Raw genomic sequence first — 18,928 nt, 5'->3', positions numbered from 1 at the left:
ATAAAATATAAAATAAAATAAAATAAAATAAAAAAGGTTAGGCAGGGTGGCATGTGCTTGTAGTCCCAGTTATTCGAGAGGCTGAGGTGTGAAGATTGCTTGAGCCTGGAAAGTTGAGGCTGCAATGAGCTATGTACTCTAGTCTGGGTGACAGAGCAAGACCCTGTCTCAAAAGAAAAAAAAAAATATATGCCCTAAACATCTCATTTGGAAATATTTTTGCCAATTCTTCTAACATTTACCCATGTTAAATTTCCTCCTTTAAAATAAAATGCTGCATTTTCTGTTTGTTCTGCAAGTTTATAAGTAACTTAGCAATGTGGGAGTAAGTGGGTACCAGTGCTGAATCATGAGGACAGGAAGGGGCATAAAGAGTGCTCTATTAATGACTGATTAATTAAATGAAGCAAAGATGAGCTTCTGGACTTGGGTGAGTGGCCCTAAACAATATGCCACAGTCATCATAAGCCAACTGTAGCATGCTGGTTGCTACAGCAGAGTCAGCTGGACTGTGCAAGTGTCCCGAGCAGACGTTCCTATTAGTTTTCATCCAACTACATATAAGTTTTAGACCTTAGTTGGCAGCAAAGAAGCTGCGATGATCAGTCAGTAACATTAAGTGAGCATGCACAGTGAGTACAGAATAGTAAGCACTCTGGGGTGACATAAACCCCCACCTATAAAATAAGTTTGAACTGAATGAACTCTCTAAGATCCTTAGTCTGCTAAATGTAAGATATGGTTCCTGTCAGGAGACAGGACTATCTTCACTTGAGCAAAAATATTGTTATCTATTTCTGACACAATTAGGTGGGAACAAACTGAGGAAAACTGAAGACCTAAACCTTATTATAAGAGAAGAACAAAAGGACTAAGAGCAGACAATAGACTTTTCAATCCTATCAACAGGTCAGTTGAAGAACTATCTTCTTTAATAGATACATGGGCTGTGGCAGCTATACTTCCCTTCATTCAAGATTTTGAGTTGTAGAAAAGATAAATAAACTTGAAACATCACAGTGTTTTATTCTGCCCAGCATTCCCTGACCTCTAGGGAACCACCCCCTTTCACTCCCAAACCAAGTGGTTTGATTAGGCTTGATTGCAATCTCCCAACTCCTAAGGATGGGCACCTGACCCAGGCCTGGCCAATCAAATGATATCCTCCTCCCTGAGCACCATGACTGGCTCCAGGATGGACACATGGTCTGAAACAGACAAAGGACAGACAATGGGATGGCTAACCCAATATATACCCTCAACCCTCTTTTCCTTATCTGAGTTTATTATATAGAATAGAAAAGCTAAATACTCACTTTAGCCTGTTTTGCAGCTAGGAGGCCACATATGACACAGTTCTGGACGATGACATATGAGCAGGAGTTTGTTAAGCAGGCTTCTAGGAAAGCTTTTACTTTCCTGATTAAGGGAACAGATACTGCTAATGCACCTTCTTTCCTCCATTTTCTTGCTTTGAATATCGACGGGATTTCTGGATAAGCTACAGTTATATGGTAACCGGTCACCATATAGTATGCAGGCAACATTCTAAAGATGGCAGGGCAGAAAATAAAAAAGCTGGATCCTTGACACAAGTGAGCTACTCTATCAGTTCCAGACTATGGAGGAAACCTCTTGATATAAGGAAAAAGTGTACTCTTATTTCTTAAACCACTATAATTTTCTACTACTTATAGCCAAACACATTCCTAATAAAAAGTCTTTCAAAGATTTTTTTCTGGAGCTATTTGGGAAGCTCTTTCCAGAAGGATTGTTATGGTAATAGAATGTAGGCCTGGACTGCTAGCTCCACCTTTGCAAACACATGGGGAAAGCCTGTTTGAAAATGAAGTCAAAATACAGGAAAACAGAGCAGAGGAGAGTCAGATTCCTGGCAGGGAAGATCATCTCACAACCTGAATTCCAACAGGGCCTGAAGTCAGCTGTGCTCAAGATTTTTCAGTTATGAGCCTTTAAGAATTCCCTTTTTCGCTTAAGCCAGTTTAAACTAAGTTTCACTGGAAAGAGTCTTGACTAAATATGCCACATAGAAGCACTTATATTAACCAACCAACACAAACACATTAATTTGACACATTAATCTGTGACTTTAAGATGACAGTCAATTAGGTTCTCCTTCTGTATATGTATACAGTTGATCCTTGAACAACACAGGTCTGAATTGCATGGGACCACTTATATGTGAATTTTTTTCAATAAAAGTTATATTGAGTGTGCCTGCCTCTCCTTCCACCTCCTCCACCACTTTTGCCTCTGCAATCCCTCCTTTCTCTTCCTTCTTAGCCTACTCAATATGAAGACAATGAGGATAAAGACCTTTATGATGATCCACTTACAAACAAACAATTTATTTTCTCTTCCTTATGATTTTTCTTAACATTTTATTTTCTCTGGCTTACTTTAAGAATACAGTATATAATACATATAAACAGACAAAATGTGTTAATTAACTTATACATGGATTTTCAACTGTAGGCAGGGGGTTAGGAGGATGGAGTTGGCACCTCAGCCCCTGCATTGCTTAAGGGTCCATTGTATTTGTATGTTTTTAAAAGTCTCATATTCTATTTACACAAATATATGTAAATAAATGAATATAAATATGTGAATATATGTCCAGAAAGATATTCTCAAGTTAATCCAGACGAGACTGGGATTGGGGTGGTAGTTGCAGATAATTAACTTGCTGCAAAATTTTTATTTTATATGTTCTCACAGATTACATGCATATATACAAATGAAATTTTAATAAATCTGCTGTGAAGACATAAGTGCCAGGCAGTGTATACTAGCTAAGAACATAGATTTTGGAGTTAAGGAAACCTAATTTTAAGATCTGGCTTATGACATTAAGCATGTTATTTAACTTCAGTTAATCTTCCATTTCCCATCTGTAAAAAGGAATAGTAATGGTACATTATAGTGTTATTGTGAGAATTTAATGAGCTAGTATATAAGAAGTGTTCAGTACATAGCAAAGTTCTAATTATTCTTAGAAATTATGAACAAAAATGATAATTTATGTCTAACTTTGAGTAATTACTTAAATGAAAACTACTTGAAAGAAGCTTAGTTTTCTCAGTCCAAACTCAAAACTTGTACTGAATTTTAGAAGTATTCTTCATGAGTTTAAACACCATCAATCTAATATTCCTATATTAAGTAATTTAAAATAAATACAGTGAGATAGAATTTGCCCCAGTTAGACTCCCAAATGAAGACCTCCAATTGGCCTAAGCAGCATCACTGAGGATTACTAGGAGTCTTTTCCAAAAGCCAGAGGCTGTGTGTGCACACATTTTTATTTCATGTAAAGTGTTATATACTTCATCTGTATTGTTTGTACGCTTAAAAGAAATTCACCCCAAATTTTTCTATAGATTTTCATAAAGATCCTTTATATTAAGGCATAAAAAAGACCGAACCTTATCAAATGCCTTTTCTACATCAATTGAGATAAACATGATTTTTCTCTTTTAAGATATTATAAAATAATAGATTTTCTGTTTTAAAATATTAATAGATTTTCTGTAGGTGAACGATCCTTGCATTACTGGGATAAACCCCACTTGATCATAATGTATACTTTTTTAAAAGTCACAAGCTTCATCTGCTATTTTGGAATAATAACTTTAATGGTTAATATTTATTAAATGTTTAGTATGTGCCAGGCACTATTCTATGCTCTCCTTACATGCATTAGCTCTTTTCTCATTATAACAATTTAATGAGGTAAAATCATTTTTAATCACCATTTTACAGATGAATTAACTGATATACGCAGAGGTTAAATAATCTGCCTAAGTCACAAAGGGAGGTACTAGTAAAGCCAGGATTCATACTCAATCTGTCTGAAAACTGTACTGTACTATTCCCAGTTCACCATTCAAAACGTGCAACATGGTGAAACTGAGATTGACACTACACTCTTTTTTATTTTATTTTATTTTTTTTGAGACGGAGTCTCGCTCTGTTGCCCAGGCTGGAGTGCAGTGGCATGATCTCGGCTCACTGCAAGCTCCACCTCCTGGGTTCGTGCCATTATCCTACCTCAGCCTCCTGAGTAGCTGGGATTACAGGCACCTGCCACCATGCCTGGCGAATTTTTTTTTTAGTACTTTTTTTAGTAGAGATGGTGTTTCACCACATTAGCCAGGATGGTCTTGATCACCTGACCTCGTGATCCACCCGCCTCCGCCACCGCCTCCCAAAGTGCTGGGATTACAGGCGTGAGCCACCGTGCCCGGCTGACACTACGCTCTTAATCACTACAGTCCAGAGATTATAAACTGAGTACATAATCTGCACAGAGCACTAAGCTAAACCCTATACATTTCGCAGAAAAGTCATGAGGTACAGAAACATAAGCTATATTGCATATTCCAAAGACCAAATTAATCTTTTAAAGTAAAAAAAAAAAAAAAAATCCAGGTGTCTATATACCAAATATATTTGTGTGTAGGTGTCTTCCAATCTCAGCTGTAAATAGCTATAACATGAATGGCGATACCTTCAAGCAGCTGTTAATAGGCCAACAAGAGGCGCATAGGATATGCATCATGTGGTTGGTGAGTGGGCAGGGAGTGGGAAGTGAAAAGGTAGAATCTGATTGGTGGCTTAAGTAAAGCACTTCAAGAACCTGTTGACATCTCTTAAGAGCAGTGATGATAAAGATCGACTAGCAAACATAGATCAAAAACTCAATTTCCATACTGAAGGAAAAGTAGAAGCAGGCAATATGCTAGGTTCTTTTACATTCAATTATATATGGTTGGTATAACTTTATACACATCTAGCTGGGTTAGTGCTAAAAGGCCATGAACATCTGCCTAAGGAGACCACTTCTAGCAGTGGATAAAAGCCATTTAAAGAATTTAAAGTCTCTGTAAAATGCATCTAGCCTTTAAACAGAAATGGCCTCCTAACTAGTTTTCACTCTATCAGTCTTCTCTTCAAAATCAAAATATTCCGACACCAAGACTGGAAAGGGCTGCCCCTAACTTCTACCACAGTACTCCCTTAAGGTCATCACTAAACTCAGTGATAAGCAAAGGGATTACTGTTAAGAGGCCAATTAATAGCAAAATATCTAAGAAGTGATTTGTTTAGACATCTCAACCTATTTAACTAGTTAAATAATAGTGGAACTTTGGATTTTCCTTTCCTCTTCTTTTGTTTTACAGAATAATATATTTACTCTTTTTTTATTTCATGGAAAGCCTTAGGTTTTTACAACTAACAGATTTTTAAAATTTTCACAGAAAAAGTACTCAATTGCCAGGAATGCTCAGAACAGTGCACAGTGACTTTTGGTGCAGTAAGTTACATTTTCCAGCCGTTCTATCTAGACAGCAGACAGGAAACTCCTCAGGAAATCTTGTTCTTCAGGCTGCTGTTTAGCAACTCTTTGACACAGATGATTAATTAACTAGTAACCATTAATAACAGTTAAAACTCCTCTAGAGACAGAAGGGTAGCATAAGGGCGTCTGATTGTCTTCACTTTTCATTATTGTTTACCTTGAACCAGGCAAGATTTACTAATTAATGAAGTCAGTGAAAGAGGACAATTATTTTGCTACTTCTAAGGACACATTTACCAAGAGGCATTAGTAAATTAGTTTAATGTCCCTGATGCTGGCCAATAAATGGAACATAATAGATCTTGTTAGTTCCTTCTATAATATAGAACTTTTCTCTAGGTTAAGACTTACTGTGCTCTTCTAAGGGTGTTGGGCCTCATTATTTTCTAGTTCTAAACCAAATACTAAAGAAAGATGTAACCATCAGGGGGCTGTTTAACACACAAGCATGCATCTCTATTTACTAGCCTGGGCTGGTTTTAGAAGAGAACACACTTTACCTCGTTGCCCTTTATGCCTGTGACAACAAAAGCTCTGGAGTCACACTAGAATTACAAAGACAGAACCACAAAGGGAAGGTGAGGTCTTCCCTTTGTAAATGTCTGGCTGACAGTTTGAGAGGAGGAGTGTCAAATTCACTCTCATTTGGTACCAGCAATCAGATAATCTAAATGTCCAATTCCAAAGAAAGCAAAACTCAGGAAAATTTGTTGCTGGGTCATCCTATTCAAGTCTTATCTGTTCTGTTTTAATTGTTGCTCCTAGGAAAAGTATTCCCCTTACTCACTCTTCACATCATTAGGCTGTTCTGTCCAAAGGAGATTAGGAAGTGCTTGTAAAAACTGCTGCTAAATCAACAGGTGGAGATAAAAAACCATCTTGTCTTTCTCAGCAGTGACTTGGCTAGTTGTAAGTAATATTGAATGCAAATCTGGCAATCTATCTTCATACTTCTTTTCTAACAACATTCACACCTGATTCTGTGTCAGTGGCGAGAATGCAATAGCAACAGCCTCACATTCCTGGCTGGAATAAGAAATACCAGGTATTTTGGCTCAGTATTTGGAAAGGACATCTTGATATACATGTAGTAGGTTATGGCACTGAGGTCAAAGCTCCAACTCCAGTAATTTTTCCCATAGACACCAATAAATCAGGAGACATAAAACCAAGGGTAATTTATTAGCAAAGGAGCTACAAAAATACGCACTTTCTCCTACGACATTAGGAATGAGATTTTATTTAGTTTCACAAATATTGAACATTTTCTTACTTAGGACCATGATGTTAAAAAAAAAAAAACCCTACAAATAATACATTTGCTTAAAATCCTTAATAGATTATTCTATTGGAAGGGAAATCTTGCCCCAACAGTTACCAGAAAATATTCCCCCCTCCTCTCACCTGTTTATGAGGACCCCTGAGTATATGTGCCTTAGCGCCTTCACAAGCTGTCCTCATTGCTTCCAGTGATGGTGTGCCCAACAGATCCGTGATCAAATCCAACTATAAGGAAATAAAATACAGATAGATAGCAATCTCATGGAAATAACTTTTCATTACTCTTAAATCATAGTCTTAGAGATGTGGACCAAATTTGGGGAAAAAAACCTTAAGACAAGCTCTAGATTAACTGACAGGAGCCCCTACTTTCACTTTCTGGCCTATTAAAAAAGACTTCTAGGAATTTATAATAAATTCCTCACATAAAGGAATTTAAATATATTCCTGTTAATTTATTATTCCTAATATTTAAAATAAATAATCCTGTTATAATTCCTGTTATTTATTATTCCCTATGTATTATTTTAAAGGATTCCTCTTATCCTATTCCTATTTATACTAATTATTTATAATATAAGTATGGATTACGCTATATATCCCATTCCTATTTATCTATTATTTTAAAGTTCCTATTTATTTATATAAAAGTTCCTATTTATATGAGAGAAATACAGAAATATGTTTTGATAAGTATGACATTCTAAGACTAGAGCAATTTGGGAGTCTGTATCTGTCTGTCCTGTTTTCTTGATACCATAGCACCTAAGATCTTTGCGGAGTTGAACTCCTCTTCTATTGATGGCTAATGACTATACTTTCCAAACAGTTAATGAATGGATTCTGATGCTTCAAATGAATGCAGGCTCACCAAGGAGCTAATCCACAAATTGGACACCTGTGATTTCATAAATCCTGAAAACATTCACACCTGAAATGAAAGCTAAGCTCTCCATGCTTGGGCCAGTATACATCCTTTACATTCTAGTCATGCTAGAAATCTCTTACACTGGCAGAAAACTGTGACACTTAGAAAATATGACACTGCATAAGACCACATTTAGTTAGCTGGACACAATAAAAGAGACCAATAAAACAGTCTTCTTGCAAACAAGTCTTTGGGTAGCAAACTATCTTACCAATTTTCTGTAGTGTCACAATTGTTCTAACTTCATAACTAATTATCAGTAACATTTCATTTGGATTCCTCCAGGATGGGAAATTCTTACCTAGAGAACACTTCTTTTCCTGGTTCTGGGCTTGCCGAATATAAAGCACTATTTATCTAAACCATGGGGTAGCCATCAGCATCACCACCCTACAGGTTAATGGAGATACTTGAGAAGCTTGCTTTCCACAGAAATAAAGATCTCTATACAAAGCTTTTTGGGAAAAGTGTGTAGGTGATACTTTTGGATCTCTAATAACCACACTAAAGGCAGAAGGAAATGACTAGCTTCTAAAAACAAATTGAAACATTCAGAAAGTTGTCTAAAATGGGTCAGATGCACAGATGAGAAACACTTTTATGATGTCTGCTAGTATTGGGTAATTAAATCTCAAAGATACAGAGAAAATACAACAGGAAATAATGACTTCCATTAGAAGTTAGAGCCTTTTCTATTTTAGATCTTCATTTCTCACCCCAGCACATATCAACAATTAGACAGACATGAATTCTCCTGCAGTGGCTATGTCAGACTGCCAAACTGAAGATCTATATATTTCTCTAGCAAATGAGATATCTGAACTCCAGTCCAGTTGCTTCACACTTTCCCTCACATATTTTTTGCAGCAGCAATTCAAGATTCTTGTTCCATATATAGGATTTGAATACCTCCTTATTATTTTTTACTTAAGCTTTTCTGTATGCAAGGTAGTAGTCACATTCATTTTATGACAGCTTATGTCCAGATATGAGAGTCTTACAGGTTAAGTCTGTTAAACTTTACTTTCTAAAGAAATTGAAAATTGAATATTGTCAATAGTACCCAACATCAGATTACATATTATATGTACATAATTTTTTAACACCAGAATCAATTTTAAGATGTAAAATTAAAAAAAGACAGTTTGAATGTATAGCATAGAAAATTTAAATGTTGATAAAAGCAGATATAGTTTCTAACCTATTAGGTAAAATTCTTTGTAGAAAAGCATAAAAGAAATAATTCTGTCTGGTCAAGTGCATGAATTATTTACAAAGACACAGTAGTCAGTGTGATCTTTTACAATGTCATTAATCAAATCTTAGTATTCCTTTGGTCAAAACCTTCATTTACGTTTTCTATCACACTTGGAATAAAATCCTAAGGCCTTATCATGTCATCATGGCCAGGTTCTTTCTCACTTTCTGATCTCATCTCCTACAGCGTCTTCCATCACATGCCACCCCTCCAACATGCCATGCTTGTTCCTGCCTCAGGGGGCTTTGTTATGGTGGTTGTCCCTCTTCTTGGAACGTCTTCAGCATCTTGCTGCCTCATTTTATGTGGGTGAAATGTTACCTCCTCAGAGAATCCTTTAGTGCCTGCTCTGCTCTGCCACCATTCTCTATCCCTAACCTGGCTACATTTTTCTTTATGGAACTTCCATTACTTGGGATCATATTTATTTGCATACTTATTTTTGTCTCATGTGAAAGTTTCACAAAGGTTAAGAATGACACTGTCTTATTTACTGCTGTATCCCCAGCGTCCTGGCACACTACCACCATCGTAATTGCAAACATTTACAGAGTGCTTACTATGTGCCAGGCCCCATTTTCAGCTTTCCTGCTTCATTGTACAACAATCCTCAGAACAGTTTTAGGGGCAAAAAAAAAAACAAAACAAAACAAAAAAAAAAACAAAAGAAGAAAAAAAAAGGAAGAGAGAGGTTAAGTAACTTACCCAAGATTTAACATAAGTGGTGTAGCTGGGATTTGAACCCACCAATCTGATTTCACAGCCTGAGCTCATGGTTACTACATTATTTTCATGCAAGTGAATTAATAAAAAATACCTAGTAATTATCCCAAGAAAATATGTGTAGTAGTGAATAATTACCTTTAAAGACAATTAAAGTAACATGAATAGCTTCCAAAGGATTCTCTGAGATTATATTTTAATCATCTCCTGATGTTCTCTGCCATATTTAGATATTTTAGTACAATAATAAAGGTTAGAAATTTTCCTAAATGTTCAGATTTCAAGAAATCAACACAAAAATTTACATTCTAAGCACAAAGTGTAAGCACATTAAGTCACGAATACATTTTCAAGTCAGAGCCATTCACTTAGAAGGAAAAGAGGCCTTCTAACAACTGAAGATTATGCCTGTGCAAATTGTCACAGCACAGCTTGCGGCTATGCATCAGTGCATATAATAATGTCAACAGGCTGGGTGCGGTGGCTCATGCTTGTAATCCCAGCACTTTGGGAGGCTGAGGCAGGTGGATCACCTGAGGTCAGGAGTTCGAGACCAGCCTGGCCAACACGGCAAAACCCTGTCTCTACTAAAAATACAAAAACTAGCCAGGTGTGGTGGAGTGCACCTGTAATCTCAGCTACTTGGGAGGCTGAGGCAGGAGAATCACTTGACCCTGGCAGGCGGAGGTTGCAGTGAGCCAAGATGGCAACATTGCACTCCAGCCTGGGCAACAAGAGCAAAACTCCGTCTCAAAAAAAATAAATAAATAAAATAATAATTATAATAAATAAATAAAGTCAATACACACTCTAAAGGCTCATAAGTTACAAAATGAATCTCTTTGTAATCTTCAACTTTATAACTTTCTGAATTTTAAGTGAACCTGAATTTCCCAAAAGCAAATTAGACAGTATAATGAATAAGCCCAAGACACATGTGCAGGATGGATTTTTCCTTCAAATCTGTAATAGAATTAAAACTAAAACCTAAATTGAAATCATACCTGCTGAATGGGACTCTGTGCCTGAAACAATATTCTTCGTCCTAGTAGTTCTGCAAAGATACATCCCACAGACCAGATGTCAATAGCATTGCTGTAATGACGGCTGCCCATCAGGATTTCCGGAGCCCGATAATACTGAGTAACAACTTCCTGAGTCATATGACGGGATTCATCTAATTCTTCCACTCTGGCCAATCCAAAATCACAAATCTAAATAGAAAAGGCAGTCAAAACATTGTCAAGCAAATACAAATGAAAGAGTAAAACAAAACATCAAAACCTTGATAGGGCACTGAACTTTGAAACTTTTTTTTTGAGACGGAGTCTCACTCTGTCACCCAGGCTGGAGTGCAGTGGCACAATCTCAGCTCACTGCAACCTCCGCTTCCCGGGTTCAAGGGATCTCCTGCCCCCCATCAGCCTCCCAAATAGCTGGGACACAGGTGCCCACCACCCACGCCTGGGCTATTTATTTTTTTTTTTTATTTTTGTATATTTAGTAGAGAAGGGGTTTAACCATATTGGCCAGGCTGGTCTCAAACTCTTGATCTCAGGTGATCCACCTGCCTTGGTCTCCCAAAGTGCTGGGATTACAGGCGTGAGCCACCGCACCCAGCCACTCTGAAACACTTTTAATGATACAGGTATAGTATATTTATGTCAATATACAATCTGGTTTTATTTGGTTAGAGAGGAACAAAGTCTCAAACTTACATCATTTTCTTAAAATATTCTTCTCATCTTTATTAATAAAACATGTCTGTTTTCAGTTGATAATCAAAGCAAAAAAACTAGGTGAACATAAACGACTTTATTTATTTTTAGACAGGGTCTCACTCTGTCTCACTGGCTGCAGTGCAGTGGCATGATCAATCTGAGGCTCCTCCCACCTCAGCCTCCTGAGTAGCTGGGACTACAGGTGCGTGCTACCACGCCCGGCTAATTTTTGTTTTTTTTTTTTTTTTTTTTTTTGGTAGGGATGAGGTTTTGCCATGTTGTCCAGGCTGGTCCTGAACTCCTGGGTTCAAGCAATCTGCTTGCCTCGGCCTCCCAAAAGTGCTGGGATTACAGGTGTGAGCTACTGCACCTGGCCAAATGCATACTTCTAGGTTTGATTTAGAGACCAACTGTTGGCCAGGCACAGTGGCTTATGCCTATAATCCCAGGGATTGGGAGGCTGAGGTGAGAAGACTGCTTGAGAGATCAGGAGTTTAAGACCAGGCTGGACAATATAGCAAGATCTCAACTCTACAAAACAATTAAAAAAAAAAAAAAGCTGGGCGTGGTGGTGTGCACTTGTAGTCCCGGCTATTCTGGAGGCTGAGGTGGGAGGACTGCATGAGCCCAGGAGTTTGAGACTACAGTGAGCTATTACTGTGCCACCACACTCCAGCCTAGGAGACAGAGTGAGATTGAGACCCTATCTTTAAAAAAAATTTAAAAACCCTGACAAAACCAACTACTTTCAAGACTAGTTTATAGACAAAGATATCATAAGACAAAGGGGTGTATCTTGAAGGCTTCTTAGTGGAGACTGCCTGTCATCTTTATGAAATATATATAAATTTCTTTAAAGCAATGGGTTTCAAACTGACTCCAGTGGAATCTAGTTCTGACTTTAGGCATTCCATAAATATTATATCCAAACTTCACATATACTTATCTATTTAAAATACAAATTCACACTCAAATGTATAAATACGTTAAGACGTAGTATACTGTAGAATACTAATGCTACTGGGTTCATTTCTTCATGCCATAAATATTTAAGTTAGTACTTGTTATATTACAGCTGGTATGTTAGAATCTGGAGATACAGTAATAAGTAATAAAGACTGGTTAACTTCTATACAAACTTAAAAATAAACCTTTTCTTGCTATTTCTGCTCAACTGGAAAGTATGCTGAGGGTTACAAGGTGAGCTATTAATAAACAGCAGCAGTGCCACCACCAGCAACTACTGCTTATCTTTAGGAATTAAAATTTTCTTGATATGGGGCAATCAAAACACAACAACTAGGAGCACTGAGGATGAGATCAGATAGTAATGGCCATCTAAACTCCAGTGTTCTCACTGATTAACTTTACAAGTCACAATATTGCAAGTGATAAAATACGATTTTAAATCTGTTTTCTAAATTGAAGTCCCTATATAAGATTTTATTTGAAAAAGAGTTCTGGCAGCTTAAAAAGAAAATCTGAAAACTCCGTTCTAAAGAAAACAAAATTTACTCCCCAATTTTTGGCAATCCCCTCTTTCTGATTTGAATCTACTGTCTGGTTACATCAAATGAATTCAGATGTGTATGTAGGAATAAGTCAGTATGAAGCCACCATCTTAACAACTTAAGAATGCAGGAAAATTTTCCATACTATACAGACAAACCATATAACATAACAACAAAAGCCTAAGTTCATCAAACATGTTCAAATAACATATATATATATTTTTTGGGGACAGTCTCACTCTGTCATCCAGACTGAAGTGCACTGACACGATCTCGGCTCACTGCAACCTCTGCCTCTCAGGTTCAAACGATTCTCGTGCCTCAGCCTCCCGAGCAGTTGGGACTAGAGGCACGTGCCACCACGCCTGGCTAATTTTTATATTTTTAGTAGAGACAGGTTTTTGCCATGTTGGCCAGGCTTGTCTCAAATTCCTGGCCTCAAGTAATCCGCCCACCTCAGCCTTCCAGTGTTGGGATTACAGGGGTGAGCCACTGCGCCCGGCCAAAATAACATATAATATTTTTAAAACTCCATTACTTGGCCATGACTCTTGAGGGTATTTTAAAAAACTAAACCAACAAAAGGAAAGAACACAATTTTTTCTTGTATATGAAAAAAACCAACCACCCACCCATCCAACAAAAAATGACTTCTGTTATAAAGCAAATCTCTTATTAAAAATATCAGTATGATTTGTCATTTTTAGCAACTTATCTGGAAGACAACCTGAGTCCAAAATAGGAAGCTAACATGATCACATAACTAAAAAAATTCCAGCAAAATTCTCCATCTTGTGCTGAATAGGAAACAAAACACATTCACAATATGGAAGGATACCGATTTTTAAAAACGATTTTGTTATAATGATCTTCAATGAATTTGTATGTTTGAGAAGAAAGAACTGGTGTCTGCAGTCTAGCACTCTATTCTGGCTTTTTAAAAGCAGGCCCATAAGATGAGTCAAAGGAGTGGAGCAAAATTTGTTTGTTCTGATTTGTGTGTTGTGTATTCATGAATGGCATTTTCCTTTAGTTGCCCATTCATACAGTCCGACGTTATAAAACCATAACAGACAATTTGGAAAATGAACTTCAAGCAGTTAATGGCATCAAATATGACAGGTCCTGCACAAAATCCGGTGTGAAGTTTTCCAATCAAAAATCAAAAGAAGAAGAAATTGGCTTAAACGGTCATAAGATTGATTACGTATGAATAGGACAAAAAAATTTCTAATAGGTTTTAAAATTTTTTTTTAAATAAAAACGATTATTGGGGATAAGTTGCAAGTTCTCTTTAAAAAGTGAAAGGGTGGCAGGAAAAACTCAATAACTATAGAAGGGAATACTTTAGATTTTGGGGGGCAATTAACTTCTCTGTGGAAACAAAAGACTGAATTACAACATCAGCTATTTTTAGGGAAAATATGAAACATAGGTTTTCGTCTTTCTAGAGCTAAAATAAGGGTGAGGGCTCTTCAAGGCTATAACGAAGGGAGAACTTTCATTCATAAGCAGTATCATCCACCAGCTTTTCAAGAGAACTGACCTACAGTTCAGAGATATCATTTAAAATAAAAAATGAATTTTATTTATACATTTGGTTTTATTACTTAGTTTAACTGCCAGCAACCTAAGTAATAATGATAGTCTTGATTATTTTAAAGTGGGTAACATTTTAAAACTTATTTTCTTCTCAAATATAGCAGTTAAAGGCCCTTATTTCCAATTACTATTATGAGGAAAAACATAGTGGACCTCTCTCTTATTCAAGAGTTCTGCCAATACACATCTGTATTAGAGGTAGGGAAATACAAATATGTGGACTTTGCTATTTGCAAGCCCCTTTTTAAATGAAAGACAATGGCTGTACTAGGGAAGAGAAGTAAAACTGAAACTGATGACTTGAAATTTTGGAACTACTAAATATAATTCTGTAACCAATTCCTCTTCAGAGGAATAATTAAGAATTGGCTACTATACATTATGGAAATACATTGAATAGGTGCCTATTACCCTTTTCTGGTTTGGCATTTTCACTTCTTTTTTTTTTTTTGGAGACAGAGTCTCACTCTGTCACCTAGGCTGGAGTGCGGTGGTGCGATCACAATTCACTGCAGCCTTGATGCTCTGGGCTCAGGCGATCCTCCTGTCTCAGCCTTCTGAGTAGCTGGGACTATAGGCATGCACAACCATACCTGGCTAATTTTTGCTAATTTTTGTATTTTTTATTGAGATGGGGTTTTGTTTGCCCAGGCTGGTCTTGAACTGCCGGGCTTAAGCAATCTGCCCGCCTCAGCCTCCCAAAATGCTGGAATTATAAGGTATGAGCCACCGTGTCTGGCCAGCACTATCACTTTTAAATATGTTTCTACTTCTGACTTTGCTACCTTGGTCAAACAGCATATAGAAATATTAGCTGTGTAAAAATGTAGATGGTCTTCCTGGAAGTCACACTTCATTCTCTTATATAAACAGATGCTTGCTGTTCTAATATTTCTTCTGATATGCGCTTCTTTTAATAATGGAACAATCTGTAAAGGAGTCACCTTCTCTATTCTTCTTTCTAGGTACACTGTAATTCCAATTTCAGTGTTTCTAAAACATAGGCAAAATATCATGAAAAGAACATGAGGCAGGACTACAAATTATTACTATGGCTATGAGTAGTGATATGGAGAAAACTGGGTTAACTTTTGGTAAAGTAATGGAAATGAACTTATTTCTTTCACAAAAATATGTGTTCTTTAACCTGCCTTGACGTTCTTTTTTTCCCCAGGTATTTAAATAAACTGAAAAGCTACCTTTAGAACACAGTTGCTGTTCACAAGGAGATTCCCTGGCTTAATGTCTCGATGTAAAATGCCAGCTGAATGTAGATATTTCAAACCTGAAATAACAAACAGATTTAACTGCAGATATTTAATTCCTTTTACTCAACCAAAATTTTTTAAAACCTTGGAAGAAAACAGTAGAGGATTTAAAATTGATCCCTAAATAACTGCATAATGAACATTATTAAAAGCTAGTCTCACCTCAAAATATCCTAATTTTGCTACAGTAAAATAAAATGTCACCAAAGGTTTGCAAAGTCTAGAGATAATGTCTATAATTTCAACAATTATGTAGGTTTAAATACAGATAAGCTTCTTAGGCACTCGAGTTAAGACCATAGTAATAACCTTAGATTGCTAGTCAGTGTGGCTACTGGACTGCTGTTATTGATACTCTTAACCTGCAACTCGGAGCCTTCTCCAACAAAACAGTTTCCATTAACCCACATGGAGCCTTTCCCAGGACAGGTGTTTCACTGATAAGACCAAATTCAGGAACTTGCCCGCATTGTCAGTAGTATTCTTTACCACTCAGAATCAAGAGGGTAATGAACCACTTTAAAAATATTTCTGACATCTTAGAAGACCAGTGCCTTCATTCAGTACTGCTAAAGGTCCCAGCCTCAACGTTGAGTCCTTTTTGTGTGCGTTTTTCCTTTTCTTTTTTTTTTTTTAATTTGAGACAGGGTCTTACTCTGTAACCTAGGCAGGAGTGCGGTGGTATGATCACAGCTCACTGAAACCTCAACTTTCCTGGCTCAAGCCATGCTCCCACCTCAGGCTCCTGAGAAGTGGGAACTATGGGCATGTATCACCATATCCGGCTAATGGGTTGAGTCTTTTTTGGATAAAATGTAGCAAATCACATTTTCACAAGTACAAAAGAGCCAATATCTTCCCCATTTTCTCCTACCACAGAATATGAACAAATCTATTGGAGGTGAACATTTTTAGTTTTTTTGAGATGGAGTCTCACTGTGTCGCTCATGCTGGAGTGCAGTGACACGATCTCGGCTCACTGCAGCCTCCATCTCCCAGGTTCACTCGATTCTCCTGCCTCAGCCTCCCAAGTAGCTGAGACTACAGGCAAGCGCCACCATGCCCGGCTAAGTTTTGTATTTGTTTAGAGTAGAGTGTAGTTTTGCCATGTTGGCCAGGCTGGTCTTGAATTTCTGACCTCAAATGATCTGCCTGCCTCAGCATCCCAAAGTGCTGTGATTACACGCATGAATCACCTGGCTTGGAGGTGAGCTTTTTAGTTTTAATATTGCTTATGTGGCCAGGCACAGTAGCTCACGTCTGTAATCCCAGCACTTTGGGAAGCCAAGGCAGGCGGATCACGAGGTCAGAAGATCAAGACGAACCTGGCTAATACGGTGAAACCCTGTCTCTACTGAAAATACAAAAAAATTAGCTGGGCATGGTGGCAGGCGTCTGTAGTCCCAGCTACTTGGGAGGCTGAGGCAGGAGAATGGTGTGAACCTGGGAGGCAAAGCTTGCAGTGAGCCGAGATCGTGCCACTGCACTCCAGCCTGGGCAACAGAGTGACACTCTGTCTGGAAAAAAAAAAAAAAAGCTTATGTATTTTCATCCTTTTGGCATTTATTTTTCAATCGCTATAAAGAATCTCTTCTATGAATTCTGGGGCGGGTGTGGGGGGAAGTATTTTACTTACTAGGTAAGAAAGCTGTTTTAGGTTTAAGCAATTCTCTACTTGTAATGGCAAAATTCTCATGGACATACTTGATGGCCAGAAGAAGTGTCAATAATGTTGGCCCAAATCCTTTCTCAGTCAAGTACGTGCTCTTTAATGAGCCAGTCTAGAGTTATTTAGCTGGCTCTGTTTATTGGTCTTCCCAATCTACTTTGGTTTTAAGGGTCATTCTGTTTCTCTGGAGTTGGCTTCAGGTATGCCAGCCAATATTCAGACAGGCCCACCTACTGTTGGCTTGCAGGATGGACGTCATCTATAGGGGATATAGTCACTTTTCACCTGAGTCGTCTGATGACACATATTCCTATTCCGTTGAAAACTAAAGGCTGTTTTGTGAACTTGTGACAAACCATCCTGCTTATTCACCTAGATTAGCCCACTCAACTGCCTAATGAATTTGACAGGGCTTTCTCTTTCATTACTGAAAACAAGAAATATTTGGCAACCCTAAAAAGCTTCTTCATTAACATTAAATATAGAAATTATAAAATATGCTTTGTCAAAAGAAAAAAGTCTTTAGAGAAGAAGAAAACCTTGGAAGGTCAGATTAAAGTCTAAATGAGAAGCAAAACATTTCATTTACAGTGTGACAGCACCTTTTTCTTCATAAAGAAATCTTACCTCGCAAAATCTGATAAAGAAAAACTTTGACATGATCTGAGCTGAGTGGTTGAGGAGAGACGATAATTTTATGTAGGTCACTCTGCATCAATTCTGTGACAACATATCTTGAAGTTTTAAGTTAAGGAGAGTTCAACGAATTCAGTCCCCTACCCCCTCAAAGTGGTGACCAGATCCAAAAAATAACTTCCATTCTCAAGGCTGGAAAAGTGGGCAAAGAAAGCTTCTAGACAGCATGACATACGTGAGAATTCCAGCCCTCACAAGATAAAACACTACTAAAATCAAAAGAACTTACATGTTTAAAAGTCAGCAGAAGTAAACGACCAAATGATTTCCTTATAATCAGCATTATAAAAGACAAAACCAAAGGTAAACATTTTAAATAACAGCCAGGCCAGGAAAAGTATGACGACCAAACAGTCTTGAGTTCTACTTAGACATGTTACAGGAATGTCCTTTGAATCCAAACAAATGGGGATTGGTGGTCTCATCTTAGGCCACCATGACACCAGTGGAAAAGATCACGACCTATCCAAGGGTCGTGGCTTGTTTCATTATAAAATATGGTATTCTTAAACACATGTAAAGTAATTAGTTAAGTCTCTCCACAATCTTAGTAATTTAGTTCTTTTATTATTTAACTTTGTATGTATTTATGAAACACCCCTCCCCACTACCACCAGTAGATTTCAAGCTTCCTATACGTTGTACTCTGTTGTATGTCTAGGGTTTTGCTCAATGGACACATGGCAGATGATTAAAGGCTGGAGCCTGGAGAGCCATGGAGATATGGAATCCAAGACTCTTGTGAAGCACATGAGTGTTAGATACATTAGAGAAGCAAAAGTATGGTAAATCTTATAATTTAAGTATTAAGTTTTCTTAAGGCAATTTCTAATTTAATGTTTTAGCAAAAACAAGTAGGAAAGGGGATAACTTGGGAACAGGGAGGAG

At 37.4% G+C, this 18,928-nt stretch overlaps 1 protein-coding gene across 3 annotated transcripts in view; it reads right to left on the bottom strand.

The window, feature by feature from the left end:
• NLK (nemo like kinase) overlaps positions 1-18,928 on the bottom strand; it is a 158,776-nt gene that overhangs the window by 22,410 nt on the left and 117,438 nt on the right. For all 3 annotated transcript variants that reach the window (XR_001888532.1, XR_001888531.1, XM_017888902.1), the window contains exons 4-7: positions 17,972-18,078; positions 15,607-15,692; positions 10,578-10,787; positions 6,788-6,889 (exon numbers count right to left, since the gene is read on the bottom strand). Coding sequence is in view for 1 of the 3 variants with exons in the window: in XM_017888902.1 (XP_017744391.1) it covers positions 6,788-6,889; positions 10,578-10,787; positions 15,607-15,692; positions 17,972-18,078 (505 nt within the window). In the remaining 2 variants the exon portion in view is untranslated. The remainder of the gene's footprint in view (positions 1-6,787; positions 6,890-10,577; positions 10,788-15,606; positions 15,693-17,971; positions 18,079-18,928) is intronic.

The sequence above is a fragment of the Rhinopithecus bieti genome, unplaced genomic scaffold, assembly GCF_001698545.2.
Source record: "Rhinopithecus bieti isolate Rb0 unplaced genomic scaffold, ASM169854v2 scaffold_18477, whole genome shotgun sequence".
Classification (NCBI taxonomy): Eukaryota; Metazoa; Chordata; class Mammalia; order Primates; family Cercopithecidae; genus Rhinopithecus; species Rhinopithecus bieti.
Note: the sequence above shows the minus strand (reverse complement) of the source record. Positions and strands in the feature narration are given on the sequence as shown.